The 17,460-nt window shown below is 43.7% G+C and overlaps 3 protein-coding genes across 7 annotated transcripts in view; 2 read left to right on the top strand and 1 right to left on the bottom strand.

The window, feature by feature from the left end:
* Positions 1–107: 107 nt before the first annotated feature.
* On the bottom strand, positions 108–5,914 carry mrpl54 (mitochondrial ribosomal protein L54). Of its 4 annotated transcripts, none has more exons than XM_015365799.2 (5): positions 4,802–5,333; positions 3,498–3,521; positions 2,444–2,476; positions 1,607–1,763; positions 108–1,181 (listed from the first exon to the last, which is right to left on the bottom strand). In XM_015365799.2, the coding sequence occupies exons 1-5, from the start codon at positions 4,917–4,919 to the stop codon at positions 1,049–1,051; spliced, it is 465 nt and encodes a 154-aa protein (XP_015221285.1). In that variant the 5' UTR covers positions 4,920–5,333; the 3' UTR covers positions 108–1,048. The 4 variants fall into 4 exon arrangements, with proteins under 4 accessions (XP_015221285.1, XP_015221286.1, XP_015221287.1 ...); XM_015365800.2 differs by having other exon boundaries at positions 3,498–3,518; XM_015365801.2 differs by having other exon boundaries at positions 3,498–5,353.
* A 22-nt stretch (positions 5,915–5,936) lies between these two features.
* Positions 5,937–7,713, top strand: fam32a (family with sequence similarity 32 member A). The gene is made up of 4 exons (XM_006639834.3): positions 5,937–6,044; positions 6,442–6,583; positions 6,975–7,028; positions 7,213–7,713. Exons 1-4 carry the CDS (start codon positions 5,968–5,970, stop codon positions 7,279–7,281), a joined length of 342 nt encoding a protein of 113 aa, XP_006639897.1. The 5' UTR covers positions 5,937–5,967; the 3' UTR covers positions 7,282–7,713.
* A 624-nt stretch (positions 7,714–8,337) lies between these two features.
* LOC102694177 (adaptor related protein complex 1 subunit mu 1) overlaps positions 8,338–17,460 on the top strand; it is a 30,422-nt gene continuing 21,299 nt past the window's right edge. The window contains exons 1-10 of one of the 2 annotated variants that reach the window (XM_069185870.1): positions 8,338–8,550; positions 10,201–10,357; positions 10,725–10,792; positions 11,490–11,620; positions 11,833–11,980; positions 12,599–12,725; positions 14,026–14,165; positions 14,503–14,574; positions 15,835–15,993; positions 16,530–16,655. In XM_069185870.1, the coding sequence (XP_069041971.1) occupies positions 8,509–8,550; positions 10,201–10,357; positions 10,725–10,792; positions 11,490–11,620; positions 11,833–11,980; positions 12,599–12,725; positions 14,026–14,165; positions 14,503–14,574; positions 15,835–15,993; positions 16,530–16,655 (1,170 nt within the window). In that variant the 5' untranslated portion in view covers positions 8,338–8,508. Of the gene's footprint in view, positions 8,551–10,200; positions 10,358–10,724; positions 10,793–11,489; positions 11,621–11,832; positions 11,981–12,598; positions 12,726–14,022; positions 14,166–14,502; positions 14,575–15,834; positions 15,994–16,529; positions 16,656–17,460 lie in introns of both variants that reach the window. The other variant, XM_069185869.1, reaches the window with a different exon arrangement.

Genomic DNA, 17,460 nt, shown 5'->3' with positions numbered 1-17,460 from the left:
GCCCTGACAATTAATAATCAGAAGGACCGAGACCAGCGGCTGTAAAACCACTTCTGGGCTGAAGTGAGCTTCAAGCTTTTTATGTACAATAATAGTAAGCATGTTACTTATTTAGGAACAAGTAAAGGTTTATTCCAGGCTGAAAAGAGAAGAAACAATGATTTGGCTATGGAGCCTTCTTCTGGTGTGATCTTATTTATACAAGCTACATTTACTCTGTACATAAATGCAATTTTTTTTACCTGCAATAGGGAATTGCTATAGTAATGACTTCTTGTAATGAATTTATCTTATATACACAGTGCCCTTTAACACAATTATTTATTTCATATTACACGCTTCCCCCGCCCAACACATTTCTATAAAATGCACAAGCTGTTGCATGTTCTCATTTCACACTGTAAGCCTCCTATCTCGGCCATCAGCCAGCTCTCATTACCAAGGTCCTTTTCCTTTAACACTCTCTTCTGTGTGCTGCACAGCTCCCAGCAAAAACCGCACCTTTGGAACAGGGGAGAAAGATTCCACACTGATCTCCTCATTATAAACGCACAAAATCCAGCAAGTACATACAGCACAGGCATCTCACTGGTGCTGCCTGTGCACTTTGCAGAGGGTGTGTATCTAGATGATTTCACTGTCCTCTCTTTTGCAAACATTATAGTCTATATTATTATACAGTCAGATCTGCATCCTGGGGTGGTGAATCATCAGGGTTTCAGGACTGGCTGTGATCTGCTGATTGTTTTTGCAAAAGTCACGTGGCTCAGGGGGGAGAACACGCACTGCTCTTCAGCCCTCCCTGCCTGCACGCTGGACCGCAGCAACTCAGCGAGGGGACTCAGGAGGAGCAAGATGCCAGGGAGAAAGTCCGAATGAGGAGACCGCCGAACCAAGAGAGTTCCGCAGCGTTCATCGCGCCTGGTCGGGGCTCGTTTGCTCAGGTCTGAAAGGGGGCGTGTCCGCATGTGCTGCTCTGTGAGGGCGGGGAGGGGGTGTGGAGGGCCATGCAAGTCCCTGAGGATTTGGGCCTGTCCGCAGCGCTGCCCTACAGCTTCTTGCCCTTGTGGAGTCGGTTGAAGCGCCACATGTTCTCCTTCCTCAGCAGTTTCCAGTATTCCCTGCTCTCAGGATCCAGGTCTTGAAGCTTTTTAGGGGGTCCCAGGTCGATCTGGAACAGCCTACAGGCAGGGAAACCAGTGAGTACAGCTGCACTGTTACCTTCTTCTAAACTTCTAAAAGTCTTCTAAAACTTCAAAACCGTACCCCTTCTGTTCTGTGAGTAACTTCCCCTAAAAGGAATAGATATCACAAAGCAAGCATCAAATAATCTAGGAAATACTTCACCTGCAAGAACAAATTGAGAGCTTCAAATGCTGGAGCAGCACTGAATATAATTGAGGTACATCACACATAGCATGAAATAGAACTTCCCTGTCTTCTTCTTATTCAGCACTGAAACAAGGGAACAGCTTTGTTCCTATGTCTCAAGAGGATCCAGAGCAGGAGATGCTTCAGTACCGGTTTTAAATGCCTAAAAAACATTTTTTTTTTTTTAAAAACCAAAGAGGGCGAAGAGTAAGAGTGGGGCCTACTGAGCGCTCACCAGTCAGGGTATTGGTGGGGTGGCTGCAGTGGGGTGTCCTGGCCCTGCTTGTAGATGTTCACTCCCATAGCATGAGAGGTCAGCTTCACTGGGTCCTTGCACACCTCAGGACCCTTTGGGGCGTCCTTCACCATGCCTTTCCCCTTCCCTTTTGCAGCTGTCATAAAAACAAGGGGAAAAAAAAACCCACACACAAAAAGAATTTGAGAAAGCAGTAATGAACTTGCCAAAGAAAACAAAAAAAAAAACAGAATAAAAAAGGGAACACCTTTAATCTGAAACAAGAACGCTGTGATACCTTGCAGAGAGGCATTTTGAAAAGCATGTCCCACTTTATTACAAGCCCAGAGTGTGCCTGTAATTGCAAGTTAAGATACTGGAAATCTCTCCATCTGATCTGCTGCACTGTCGGGTAGCAAATTCTACAGCGGTTACGCCAGTGAAAAGCTGGCTGCAGCCGAGCACATCTCCTGGGGCGCGCTCAGATCATCTCGCGCATCCGTGGATAACATCTAGGGGGAAAACATCCTAAACTACAGAGCTAGACGGGCCGTCCCAACGCTGCAGTCCCAGCTGGAGAGATAACACACCAGGAAAAGAGACTGGCTTAATATGGGAGTGCGAGGAGGGTGCAGGATTTCAGAGACCTACAACCAGGCCGCCTGCAGGGGCTGCACTTGACTTCACACAGGAAGCTCTAACAGGAACTCAGCTTCTACTTCAACAGGCCTGGCAGGAGGCTGCCTTGCTGTTCTGCTCTGCGTGGCGCCCAGCCGATTCCTGCTCTCAGCGCCCTACGAAAAACACGAATTTGTGCGCATTGCTCTTTTAACTTACGTCTCTTCTTCTCCAGCTCCGGAGCTTTGGGAACTTGATAGGAAAAACAACATGCCGCAGTTACCGACAAAGTCGTACAAAGTCGGGGGGGGGCGACAATACAGATGAAAAGGGGAATCTGCTACTGTAGGAGGAACTGGTGGAGGACCCACAGGAGTGTCTGTCAGTCACTTCCTGCCATCTACAGTCAGCAATGTTATTTATAAGACAGACAAATAAGAGGTACGTTTTTACACGAATCACAGCGGTTTCTCAAGCTCCCTTGTGCATGTTGTGGGTTTTAATTGAAAACTATTTCAATAAAATACAACGAGAAAGACCCAGGTTTCCACTAGTGATGGATTAGCAGTGTAAAAACCGCATCCAAATTTCACCGTAGAAAAAGAAATTCTGGACGTTGACATTGAAGTCCACAGTCAAGGTGTGTGCATGTATGTATACACCAAACATTGACTTATTTTAATTATGTTCCATGGGAGAGGAATAGGCAGGATTGTGATGGACCATTCTTATGTTGGTGCTGCCCTCTACTGGTGTAAAAGAGAATCAACGGCTAACATCAGCAGTGAAAGCAAAGGCATTAAATACAGCCTGTGTGACCTACGATGGTCTGGTGACCTGTCTGGTGTGCATTTATGTCTTGCAGTCTGAACTTCCAGGACCGATCCTGGATTGTTGCAGCCCTTGTCCGGAGGAGGGGGAGGTCTGGTATGTATGGATGATTAGTACTCAACCTCTTCTATCTGGAGAAGGCCCAATCAATAAGGATTCTAAATTTACACTTATAATTAGACTAAAATCTATTAATATTAATAACAGTACTATTAATAACAGAATACAAAAAACAGAACTGCTATCAAAGATGATCTGTTGGGCAAGACTGATGACAGTATCCAATTAAATTCATTAATTTGTTTTACCAATTACGCACTTCTGGATATGGGGTTAAACACTGAAAAGTGGAAAATGATACTTAAAAAAGACTTTTGCCCAGCAGTCCATGATTGTGATGACTACTTTGATTACTACTGTACACCTACTGATTCCTACTCACTGTCCTTCGTCTTCTCGACTTCTCCTTGAGTGGAAGGAGGATAAGGCGATGTGCCAATGTGAATGGAGGGCAGGAAAAGTAAAATGAAATAAAGAAGAACCATGATCTTGTAAAACTTGGTCTGGTTTCCCCCAGCAGTGAAGAGGCTGTGTTTTAGTTTTGCTTAATCAAATGCTCAAGTACAGTAATTATTGAAGTATTCGGCATAATTAACGGTATATCAAGCACATGATTTTCTTTTAGACTGTTTTTTAACACCCACTATGCAAAAAAATCTGTTAAACCAATTCAGCAGGCACAGGTCATCTCCTTGCACACTTGTTTGCAAGCATCACTGCAATGCAAATGGCTTACTGACAGCAACTCTCATCTGCTGCACACTACCACAGAAGACTTCGAATGCTGCCTCCAGGTGTCCCGATTACTTTAGCATTAAGATCCTGTGCCACCCGATCGCTTTGTTATGCTGTAGAGTGTTTATAGTTAGGAAACAGAAATACCCAGCTGTGGGACAGGGGGCATTCAGCCACTCAGGGTGGATTCTGCAGCCTCCCTGAAAGACTCTTAGGAAGTACAGCCTGGTTTCACCCCACCTCACCAAAACAACCTTCTCACTACTGATACACACAGTGCATGGGAAGCCCATGACATGACATGACTGGTTTCCTAAGCCAAACAAGAAGACGGTCTTAAGATGGGCCTTTAGAATCCTGCACAAACTGCCTGCCTGTAACATATAGTAGTAAATGCAACAGACTGGCTGTTTGCCCTCCGTGGAAGATCAGGCCCTTGAACTGAGGAGCTCCCCGGCCGAAAAGAGGCCCATAAGCTGCTTGAGTTCCCGTTTCCCCTCCCCCAGCTTGTGAGCAGAGCCCGTCCCCTTCCCGGGGGGGAATACGGGGTTAATCCAGCAGGACGATGTCATGGGCCGCCGTCACACAGCGACTTCACCTACGCCTACGTACAGCCACACCGAGCACCGTGGCTCAAGAACCAGCCCAGGGTGCTCATCAGAAGCAGGACAGAACACAGCACCCAGCAAAGCAACTACTGTAGCCCTCTGCCCTAATCAAAGCACCTCTGCAGCCTACAGTTGCTCCAGTAAAATCTAAAAGGATATCATGCGATCAGGAGTCAAGTCAGAACCTGCGTCACTGGACTCTGAGAAGATGCCCGACTTTCCAAGGAAGCTGGCACAGAAGAGTTGCACGTAAGGTGGCTTTTTAGACTGGCCATCGATGGGCCAAACCTTGGGGCTGAAACTGGACTGTGTACAACGACACCCACTTATTGGTACAACTCACCAGTTGGTCTACCTGACTTCTTACTTGTTTTTTTGTCATCCATCCCTGTTTTTTTGGCTTGGCAACAAAACAAAAGAAAAGAGAAAACTTGCAATGAAGGGAGGTCATCTGGTATCATACTAAGCAAAGGCCTGCAAGATGCTTGTTTCACTTAGAACTATACATAAGCACACTGGCAGTAGGCCATGGGCTGGTATTATCTTAACTCTTTCACCTTCAGTGTACAGCACACCTAATAGCCCTTGGGTAGCAGTGAAGTGTGGTGGTCAGGGTTCGAAGCTTGAAACAGGTTGTAGGTTCAAATCCCAGGTGTTGTACTGCTGTGGTACCCATAAGGAAGGAAAGGTCGTTCAGCTGGCTTGTTCCAGGAAATATCCAGCTGTATAAATGCATACACATAGTAGTTGCTTTGGATAAATATGATTGCAATCACTAAATAAACCACAGCACCTCAGTACCCCATCGATAGAAATGAGAAATCTAACAACCAGGAGGACGAACTGTAATTCTTTTTAATTTGGTCTCAATTTTAAACCGTAGCCACCAGCTATTATAAACTATATTTATACTAAGATAATTCATTAGAAGAGGTAAGACATAATAGGTCAAGTAAAACATGACAGACGCTTAATTAGCAAATGACAGGAACTGGGATCCATAAATGACGTTCAAAAATTTATCGTTACCGGTTATGCAGATACCAAAAACGCGTTATGTCAAGCAACTCTTCGTACACCACCGCGAATGAATGGAAAGGTGTTACTCGGGTGAAAATACAGGGAATAACAAAATAATAATTGATTCAGAATACACCCTTTGAACAAATCGCACCAGGAAAGCTCAGGCTTCTTTATGTGTCAAGGTCAAATGTTGATAATGTTGGTTAATGACTTAAACGAACACGTTACTACATAATCGCCCTTATTAAGCTTACCGGGTTTCTTCGCATATCCGCAGGCCTGGATTCTACCGAAAACATCATCTACACCTGTGCGTCCATAGGTGCTGGTCGCAAATAATCTCAATCTAGTTAAAGAAAGCAGCGAGTTTGCAGACATTATTGTACAGCACCTCGATCAGTGTTGAAACACGCTTAAGATAGGTGTTTCCGGTGTCGTCACCAAGCTTCCGGTCTAGAGAGAAAAAAATAACATACCGTGAGGAAGATGGCGGACGTATACGCGGATGTGCAGAAGAGCTCTTTAAAACTGAAGGGAATTGGAGAACTTTCCTCTGGGAAAAAGTAAGGACAGTAAGGTTATTAAAAACGCAACAGACTTTGTTCGTAATCTGGAATAGGACTTTACGAGTGATACTGTATTCTATTTAACCAAGTACAAACTAACGTTTGGCCTAAAAGTCACATGAGTAATGTATATGAATACATTCTTATTTATCTGTAAGACATCAATATCATGTAATTATCAAGCAGGTTATTTAAACGTCATACCTTCTGTGGCAGCCGTACGATATCTGAATCTCGTACTTTTACTCCTACTTGTTTGTAGACTTCACTCTTAAATCCGCTGTTTGTGATGAACGGATCATACCGGTTTGCTTACTAGGCGGGCGAACTGGTAATGGTGCTTGTGAAATTGTTTTTAATGTATTGCGTGCCGGGACTGTTTTCCCATCTGTAGGAAAAAGAAGAAGTCCAAGGAGAGCAAGAAGCATCTGGAGCAGATCCTGACCACACAGACTAAAGAAGACGAGGCGAAAAGGGTGTACCTCGATAAAAGGACTCCGGCACAGGTGGCGTTCGATAAGACGCAGGAAAAGAGGGTATGTTTTCCTTCTTCTCTCAACGGGGGTTTTTCAGTTTTGTCATTCCAGTAACAATAACACATTAGCACGTCGAAATGTTATAATAGTGCTATGTATCACTTGAATTGCATGTCTTTGGTTTGCTTATGCACTCTAAAGGTGGTGACTTAACTTCAGTACTGCCCGACACATTTTTACTCAGCTCTCAGGTTTATTAGCCTTGCAAAGGAACAAGCAGAGGTTAATTCTGTTTGTCGTGCCTATTTCAGTAGAATTTTAGGAGACTAGGGTGACTTTGGGTTGTTTTTAAATTTAATTTAGAATGCAGGACTAATAGCTTTTTTTTGCAAAATGATCGTTGGTTCATGTTTATAGTTTTCTTGTTTGTATTTCTTTTCATATCACGCAGCAAATGGAAAGAATATTAAACAAGGCATCGAAGACTCACAAGCAGAGAGTTGAGGTAAGAAACTGAATTTTTGTTTTAACTTCGCTTTGTTTACACTAACAGTGCACATTGGGTTAAGGGATAATCTTTTGAGATTAGGGAATGGACCTTCAAAAAATAAAAGGAGATTTCATTGCACTGATTTTTCCCTTGTTTTGAACTTTGTAAATAAGTTTTTCTTTTTTTTTTTGCCTTTTAGGATTTTAACCGGCATTTGGACACCCTAACGGAACATTATGACATCCCCAAAGTCAGCTGGACCAAATAAACAAGAGCCCTCTGCCCCTCCTGGTGCTTTGGACGTGAACCTCTTTAATTTGGGGGCACTAAAAGATGTGTCCCATCGTTAAACTTCATGACTGGACATTGAAAAAGGATTTTAGGAAATCCTTACTTGAAGGTTGAGATATGAATAGTATTGGTAGTTTCCTTAATCCCATGTGTTTAAGTTCATTGTTATTTTTATTAAAATGTTTTCCTGACTTTGGCATCATTTAAATCATGGTTTGGAGAGAAAAAAGGAGAAGAGGATATTCTGTACAATTCATCAATAAATATGCAGTTTCTCCCTGTAATGACATGCTTGCCATCGTGTGTATGATAACTATTTGGGTTTTACCATTAATGCCATTGTGTGTTTTCTTTTCATTAATGTTTAATGTTTTTTTTATACTTATTAAAGATCAAAGCTCATTCATTATATTTTTCTAAAGTATCTTTTCACATAACTTTTTAATTTCCATATGAAAACCTGTGTGTGATTAAATGCAAATATTATAGACTAAACCTCTCTCATATTCCAGAATTCACAGAATGGTTTTAGCTATAGTAGCATGGCTGTGAACTAATAAAAAATGAAAATAGACATAGCCTATACATATTGTGCAAATTAAAATAATGGTTTAAAGGTCACCCACGTCTTTACTCTGAATCAAGGAAAAAAGGCTTAACAGTTTGATAAACGTGGAATTGAGTGCAGAAACTGTTTCTATAGGGTGGGTCACACTATTTGCAAAAAAAAAAACCTATAGAAAAAACAGTTGACAATTTAACGAGAGTCAATGAGAGAGCGGTTAATTTCCATTGTAAAATCTATTTCCATTCAAAGAGATAATGAAGCCTAAGGGAGAATTCAAATATTACTCAGTGGCAATAGTTAAAACTCTTAATACCAGCAGGGCAAGAAGCGATCAACATTCCTGTTACTGTGTTGTAGATGTTAGAACGAATCTCGTCTTTTGTACGCGTGGATAAATGCCGTGTCGCTCCACTCATTGACTCTTCAAAGTGTCCGTCATGCCCTGTCTTCCGGGAAGAGGAAGAGCTGCGCCCTACTTCCGGTGTTTTGCTGGCGTTCTATGGTGAATTGGGTGCCGCTGTATGAGGATACATGGACCCGCTTTGTCGATCTCATTGAGCATTAATTTTCCCTGATAATTGCCTGTAAATATTCTTAATCGATCGCTCCACCTGGGTGACAAGAAACGGCTTCAGGATGTCGGCTAGTGCGGTGTATGTCTTGGATCTTAAAGGAAAGGTAAGACTTGCGGTGGGGGGCTACAGTTAATTCTTAATGAGTAGCTAACCGTGCACCTGCATTTCTGTCGGGCATACACATGGGGAAGTTTTGTATTTTTTAGGAAGCAAAAAATAAAACATTGCTCCTGCATTAGATGGATAAAGGACATATATCACAATAGGCTGAATCAGGACAGGCAGGGCTAAGCGTGATTACACGGATTGGATATCGCTGGTCAGCGGATAAGAAACTGTTTAAATGTTTTTTTACACGTCGCTGCTTCACAAAATGAACAACGCCGCAATGATATAATTTTTTTTCACTGAGTTTCGTATTGCACAATCAAAAATGTATGATCTGTAAAAACACGTTAAATTGTATTAACGATCACTTTTGTGAATCTGAGCACATTTGTGTACAGAATTCAGTATTGTTTTTTTTTCCATCGTAGTTCTATTGTTTTTTCTTGTACAGGGTGCTACATATTTATTGTGTAGCGCAATATATGTTGCCTGACCTAAGTGGAAGTCCGCTGTAGTTGCGCTGCGCAAACCTTTATCCTGGGGAAGTTGCCTCTAACGACGAATTTCTCTCGTATAGTTCAGAGAACGTGACTCTTCAATGGTGACTCAATTTTCGTCCAAATGCGAATTTAGCTGGGGAGGGGGTGGGGTGGGAGTTAAGTAATTTTCACCTCCTTTTTTAAAAAAAAAACACCCCTGTTCAGTTTTGAAATGTTTACCTTGGCCAGTCGGGGAAGTTTTTATGTGCGCTCTAAATAGATAATCCTCACATTCCTTCCCCTGGATTTTCATTCCATAGCAACGTGTTGCAAACCCAGCGCCCAAATCTCTCCGGTCAGATGACCCGGGCAGCACGGGTCTTGCAATTTCAAAATCGAAGGTTTTACCTTCAGACTGAAGTCTAGAAGTCTCACAACCCAAGTCCTACAATGTAGGAACTGGCGGTCCTGTTGGGGTTTGGGGTGGGGATCCTCTGGTTTACTCCTGGTGGATAACAGGGCAGCGGGTTTTGCCGAGCTCCTTCAATCAGATATCACAGATATCTCCAGCAGCTTTCACTGGTAACTGTTATGTCATCTGTTTCTTAAAAACATTTTAACTGTCCAGTTAAACAGGTGATTAAGTCATTGTAGAGATCACAAGGAAGAAGACCGAGAACCTCTCATCACAAAAGGACTAGTTAGACAAATTACTGTTATAATTAATCAGTAACACTTGTTCCCTATCTCTAAAAATCAGTGATTAGGTTACTTATAAGACCGGTTCTGTGGATTTTCCCAGAGCAGTTTGAGACATAGTTCAGGAAAAACACAATACAGAGGAGAGTAGGAATTAGTACAATTAAGGATTATTTGGACTAACTGAACCCCCATCCTCAGGTCTTGAACTGCTGACAATTTAGGGATTACCTGCAGTAGACTAGTATTTAGTATTACCTGCTAGACTATTGGCCTCTGACTGCCCTGTATATGTAGAGCCCTGTCCTTTCCTGCAGTATAGCTTGAGTTCCAAAGGGACAAAAGCTATGAAGTGTGAAATCGATTTAGGAGAGCGACTGGTGGGACTGTTCAGGCATCGCGTTTTCCTCTTGATGGGAATCTTGTATTTCCTCCGAAGTCGTTACTCACTTGTCTTTGAATGCCAGGTGCTCATCTGCCGGAATTACCGTGGAGATGTGGACATGTCCGAGATCGAGCACTTCATGCCCATTCTGATGGACAAGGAGGAGGAGGGCACCCTGTCCCCGATTCTGGCCCACGGAGGTGTTCGCTTCATGTGGATCAAACACAATAACCTGTACCGTATCCTTTCAGTGGCCTGGATCGGCAAGAGTGTGGGGAGACGAGAGAGTAAAATGACTCCTTCCCTGCTTTTAGAGCTCCCAGTTAAAAATCTCCTTTAAAATTGGCCTTTTCCGATTGCTCTGACACCTTGTCCCTCTGAGCTGTACTGACACAGCTGTGTTCATGCTGATCCTAACCTTAACCCAGCCTTAACCCTCATGACCACTGCCTGTTGATGGATGTTTTATTAATATTCTTGTTATATAGATAATGCATTTAGTAAATTGTTGATGACTGGACTATACTTTTCATTTAATCGACTTCAATCTAAAGCGTGGCTAAAACAACACCAGCTCTTGCTTTCTTTAACATGTCATTTCAACAGTTGTTGCAACCTCCAAGAAAAACGCCTGTGTCTCCTTGGTCTTCTCCTTCCTCTACAAGATTGTTCAGGTGGGTTTTATTTCTTCTGGCCCAAAATAAACGTTTAGAATTGTTGTGATTCATCTTTTTAGTGCCTAGGCTTTGCATGCAGTTTCCACTGCACATGTGTGCATGTCTTTTTGTTCTTGACGTTGGTTTGAAGGAGAGATGTAAATGAACTAGATCCAGTCCAACGAGATTAGCAGCTCGCAGGAAACCTGGAGAAGGCAAAATGACTTCATGTGCTTGTTCATTTCTGTACCTCAAAAGCAGTGTTTCTGTTGGCAATAAAAAATCTTTGTGCTTTCCACGATAATGCTCTTTAATGCGAGTACAGTTCTGGGTTATGTGTTCTATTGAAATCGGTTTACTATCATAAAAGGTGCCCCTGCCCTATTTTTAAAATCTTAAAATAAAAAATTACCTCTTACAAAACCTTTTAAAATTTGATCCTCTGTGCACGTTTAACAAAGTCTTGCACAACATTTTGAATCCTGTTTTTCAAACAAATTCTATAGTCGGCTCTGCAACCTTTTTATACTTACCAGCTTTATTTCTTGTGTGTCCAAAAATACAGCAGGGAAGATGCAATATCTTGGAATGACAAAATTACTGGCACGTGTTAGGTATTGAGAAAAACATATCTGATGACGAAAAAAATGAATTGGTGTTGCTGACACTAGTATCTCAGCTGTGTGGACTGACGCTGTCCTGTGGTGTTTCGCAGGTCTTCTCCGAGTATTTCAAGGAGCTGGAAGAGGAGAGTATTCGGGATAATTTTGTCATCATCTACGAGCTGATGGATGAGCTGATGGACTTTGGTTACCCTCAAACTACAGATAGTAAAATCCTGCAGGAGTGAGTGTTCCCATTTTTTCAGCATTCCTTGTAGTTTTAACACCTTTAGCCATTTTCTAGTTTTTTTTTGTATTATTATTATTAAATAATAATATACTAGTCTTTGTGTTGCAGATTCATGATCTTTGCCACAGTTGCCTTTAGTTGCTCTGATCCCATGGGATTGCATGGAAAGATGAGGATGGTATCCCTCAATCCATGTCTTTCTCCAGGTATATCACACAGGAAGGACACAAGCTGGACACTGGAGCCCCCCGCCCCCCCGCCACCGTCACCAACGCAGTGTCCTGGAGGTCGGAGGGCATCAAGTACCGGAAAAACGAAGTCTTCTTGGATGTCATTGAGTCGGTCAACCTCCTGGTACGGAATCAAACTGGAAACTAACAAAGATCGGAAGAATCAGTGAATAAATTGTGGCAGTGTGCAATATCGTAAAATGGACGCGAAATTAGATTGGATCAACTCTTCAGTTCATCTACAAATGCCAAATTACAAAGCTTTTACTGCACAGACGTTTTCCATTGGATGGAACAGAAAAACCGTCAAAGGTGCTGTCAGGTGTTGGATATGTAACACCTTATTACCACAGCTAGAGTTTTAGATATTCCAGGCTTTCTTAACTTATCCAGTTATCATCCGTTATTCAGTATTCAGCGGAAAGGCATTGATAGGAACAATTACATTTCTTTGCAGTGTTTAATCTTAATGTTAGTTCTGAAATTCTGCATTCAGGGTTTTTTCCCTCTCCTAACCTCTTGAATTCTAGGTTATGTATTGTAAAGTAGGTCTGAGGTGTTGAAGATATTAATTCATGGTTTTTACTTGGGCCGATCAGACTGAGAGTTGCAGGTGATGTCATTGTCCAGAAAAGGGATTGCAAAAACATGACCGAGTGTGGCCACATGATCACCCTGCTCGCTTGTTCACTCTCGACTTCCTCAGCTCACAGGCTTCTTTCTGGGAATATTCTCTCGCCAGGTCAGTGCCAATGGGAACGTGCTGCGCAGTGAGATCGTGGGCTCCATTAAGATGCGAGTCTTTCTGTCAGGAATGCCAGAGCTACGCCTGGGCTTGAACGACAAGGTCCTCTTTGAGAACACTGGCCGTGAGTTTCCCCGATGGCTCTTTGTTTTTTAAGCATGATGAGCACGGGGAGCCCTGCCCCAGGTGCTTCTAGCTCAGAAGATCTAAAACCCTGGTTCCATGAACCTGCAAAACCGATAGAGCCCTTGCTCTTTTAACCTTATGTTTTCATTTTAATTTTAATCAACTCTTAAATAGACTTGCCCTCCCCCCTGCCAGCACCTACAGCATTCTATTTGAATTTCATGTTTTATATTTAATTATAACACTTAGGCTTTGCTATATGTTAATTCCGGCCATATGTTAAGCAGTATGTTTTGTTTTATGAAAAGAGGGAGCTTTATTCAGTTTGTTAAATTAGCTGACCTGTTAGGAGTATTTTCTCTGACAGTGCAGGATAATGCCCTCCCCCTGCCAGCACCTAATGGGGTCTTTACAGTAGACCTGCTCTCCCCCTGCCAGCACCTAATGGAGTCTTTACAGTAGACCTTCTCTCCCCCTGCCAGCACCTAATGGGGTCTTTACAGTAGACCTGCTCTCCCCCTGCCAGCACCTAATGGGGTCTTTACAGTAGACTGCCTGGTACCCTGCCTTGTTGCAGCTGTCACTGCAGCTGCTGTTCTGTGTGCTGTTTCCAGAACATCTCCAGACCCCAATGGACAGGAATATGGGAGCCCCGATTTCAAACAGAACCTCTTTTTTTGGACCAAACTGGTACGGTGCAGTTGGTGTCCCTCAGTTTTAAAACACAGCTTGGAATGGCGGCTGAACAGAGTTAAACGCCGCCAAGGCGAATGCTGCAGTGAGTTCGACTGCCATACCAAACGTGCCACAGAAATATCGGTGCACAACTCGCACAGTTAACAGCTGCGCCAATGAAAGAACGAGAGCACTGGCTGTTGTGTAGTATGATTAGTTTTAGTCCTGATTTAAGGATGGTTTTCAAACCTGTCTCGGCTGATTGAAAACAGCGCACAAATTTGGCCTCTGAAGCTCCTTTCTCCGAGCTTCACTGTAGTGTTAAGGCAGGTCTTCCTTCTGCCGGTCCTGAGGACTTGCACACCAGCTGAGCACACAACAGAACTTTTAATAGACCTCACAGTAGGATTCATCTGAAGCTTTTAATGGTTTTCAGTTCCTACGCAGGAAAGAACTACAGCCTTTGAACTACAGCGTTTCTTAAATAACTTGAAATACTCCGCCTCCGCGGACGGAAACAACCTGGGGGAGGTCCCAGCCCGTGAGATGTAGGGTGAAGGATTGACACGAGTAAAGAGCCGAGCTGCGGGCCTGAGAGCTAAGGTGTTTGTCTGTGCCAGGAGGAAAGAGCAAGTCTGTGGAGCTGGAGGATGTGAAGTTCCACCAGTGCGTGCGGCTGTCCCGCTTCGAGAACGACCGCACGATCTCCTTCATCCCGCCGGACGGCGAGTTCGAGCTCATGTCCTACCGCCTCAACACACACGTGAGTTGCTTGGTTTTAAACCCCCCCCCCCCCCCCGTAATCTGTAGTGTGCAGCACCGTGGCCCAGTGGTTAGCATTGCTAGCTCTGGGGCTGTAGTTTTTTAAACTACAGAGGAGTCCCTTCCAGTCCCTGCTCACTGGTTTGTACTGGGACCGGTGGATTGCTGAACCCGTATTTGGATTGCTGTGGACAAATTAGGCTTTAGAAGACAGTTCAGTTCTTTCATTTGGATAAGTCATTACTTCCGGTCTTGGACACAGATGTGTGGTTTCCTTATAAGCTTTGGGGTGCAGGCGGGGCGCCGCTTTTCTTCAGATGGTTTTGTGTGCATTGCAGGTGAAGCCGCTGATCTGGATCGAGTCGGTGATCGAGAAGCACTCGCACAGCCGGATCGAGTACATGATCAAGGTACTGAGTCTGCCTCCTCCTTCTCCTGTCCCTCCACCCCAGGCGTCAGACTCACTTCCTGGAGGGCCTTGAGTTGTCTGGTTAAGCTTGCAACTCGAGCAGTCAATGAGACAATTTAAAAAATCATTTTTTTAGGCATGTGTAGGAATTTTCTTAATGTTTTCTGCTGTGTTTACTCAAAATATTCAATTCACTAGGTGTAGTTGCCTGTGAATCACTTGGGAGCCTAGTTAGATATATTATAATTCTGCAGTTAATTAAATAATTAGACAAATTATGGTTGTGAAATGTCCAAGAGCAGCTGTCTGTCTGTTGATGTATTTGGAGGAACTGACATATTTTTCAGCTCAGGTTTCAGATTCAAGTGTCCCTCAAATAGCTGAAACTTTCAAGCTTCAGTCTTGAAAGTTATGAAACATCTAAAGAAAGTAAACTGATTATATGTGATGGGTGACTTCCAGTCCTCAGGGAGATGTCCAGCACTTTTTGTGGGTCTTTTTAAATCGTCAGCAGCTTCAGACCTATGCAGGAGGGTTAGTGTGGTTCAATTAAGCCTTATGTTACGAGACAGAAAGATAAAAGCAGTCAGCGATTTATCTTTTGTATTTACAAATTTATTTACAATAAAAATAATATAATAACCATTACTTATAACAAGTAAAAAGAACAAACCAAAGTTCACTTATCTAAAAGTCCTGGTCCATAAATGCACTTCTGTCACTTTTCTGTAGATATTCGATAAATAGTAAATCCACATGCAAATCCTGGCCACACGTGAAGTGTCCTCAAAGACTGCTGAATCCCATGAGCAAAGTGTACTTGAAGAACAAAAACCCCATGCAAATCGGTCTGTCGGTCGCCCTTTATATACCCGAGCCACTGCTCGAACTTTCTGAACCCCTCACGTGACCTGTCCACGCTCAACGGATTCCGGAATCATTCTAGAACATTCTGATTCCGAAAACACAAAATACTATTAATTATTTATATGAAACAAAGTTCTTAACAATGAACTCTCTAGTCAATATGAAACAAAAATATCTCTATTTATTCGTAACCCCTAATGGAGCTCGTTTAGGCTGGAGGTTGAAGCTGTTTGTCTTGCGGTGGGCCACATCGTCCCTCCCGCAGAGGAGCAGCTGAGCGGAGTTAGCGGGGGGGGTGGGGGTCGAGCCCTCCGTTCAAGCCCCGATGCCAGCATTCACTGCCTGTGAAATCCCCCCCCCAACACGCTCAACACAGCCCACCTCTCTCCACCAGGCCAAGAGCCAGTTCAAGAGAAGATCGACGGCCAACAACGTCGAGATCCACATCCCCGTTCCCAATGATGCCGATTCTCCCAAGTTCAAAACCACGGTCGGGAACGTGAAGTGGGTGCCGGAGAACAGCGAGATCGTGTGGTCCATCAAGTCATTCCCGGTGAGCGCCGCGCACGGGGCGGGCTCTTGAGCCCTTTGTGACCCACACGGGCAAGATTGGCCCACCAGCAGAAAGAGTCTATGAGCCCTGCATCTGGGCTTCCCGGTTTTCAGTGAGCTGGGACGGACGAAGAGCCGGGTTCCACTGAACAAACTGCATCTCGGCCACATTCGAGCGGCATATTCTGCAAAGGTTTCTTCTGCCTGCAAGAAAGACATGTCGCTTTTTTGAGTTTCACCAGGCGTCAATGAAACATTTTTTTCATTGGACACGTGAGCCATTGTTTGTAGCCAAATCATGGTTCTGTGAATATATTGCACTTCTCGTCCTTGAAAAATAATAAAACAATATATGCACACATCGTATAAAATAATAATTTGACCGTCTAATAATTTCAAGATAGGTAGAAACCTGTTTCTACGGGTCACACTCAGTCACCTGTTTTTATAGACTGATGTAATACATGTAATTTTATGTATTAATGTAAATAAAAAGACTGTAGTAGTATTATAACTTGGATTCATTACTTTTCTCAGGGAGGCAAGGAATACCTGATGAGGGCTCATTTCGGGCTACCCAGCGTAGAGGCTGAAGACAAGGAAGGAAAACCGCCGATAAGTGTGAAGTTTGAGATCCCCTACTTCACCACCTCCGGAATCCAGGTAGGCGCTGCGTTACTGCTTTCTTCCACCAGATGGCGCGCTGCCTTTACAAAGCGCTGCCGAATGCGAGAACAGACTCTGGAGGCAGCGCAAGGCGGCGCTATTGTTTCACGAAGGAAGCGTGGCGCCCTGCAAATCGTTAACGTGGGACACATCAGCGTGGTGGAGCGCACGCCGTACAGAGCAGCAGGAGCGAATCTTTTTAGTTCTGAGGGGATTAAAACACATAGGTAGTGTGTTTAATCCCAGCATTTCCAAAGATATATTTATTTCATTTTCAGCAGGAGTACAAGTGCTTCTTAAAATTTAGAATCACTGGGAACTGGGAGTGCAATATGTCATAGGCTTCAGAGTGAGGGTATGTTCTTTCTTGGTATCAATTATTAGACGTCCCTGTGAGCATCTGCCTCAGACCCTGAGTAGTGATGACTGTGCTGAATTTCGAGCTTGGCGCTTTGTCGCAGTTGTATCGTTTCAGCGTAAAGCTCGCTCGCTCATTTTTTGTCCTGTGTTGGATTGGGCCAGGCTTGGATTGGATGTTTTGGAGGACGCGACCTCTGGGGAGCGTTTTTTTTTAATTAAAAAGTTCCGGTGTGACGAGGCAGAGAGAGCGAAAAGGTTTGTGCTGGTGGGGGGGGGTCTGCAAACCAGCATGTGCTTCTCTCTGGGCAGGTACAGAGCGTGCCAGCCCTCAGACCTGCGCTGCCTCACAGGGAGGGCAGGGCTGGATCTCTAAGAGCTACTCCCTGTCTGAATCTGCGCCCTGTTGAGGATTCCAGGGCAGAGAAATGAAGGGGAATGAAAG

The sequence above is a fragment of the Lepisosteus oculatus genome, chromosome 29 (assembly GCF_040954835.1).
Source record: "Lepisosteus oculatus isolate fLepOcu1 chromosome 29, fLepOcu1.hap2, whole genome shotgun sequence".
NCBI classification, from domain to species: Eukaryota; Metazoa; Chordata; class Actinopteri; order Semionotiformes; family Lepisosteidae; genus Lepisosteus; species Lepisosteus oculatus.
Note: the sequence above shows the minus strand (reverse complement) of the source record. Positions and strands in the feature narration are given on the sequence as shown.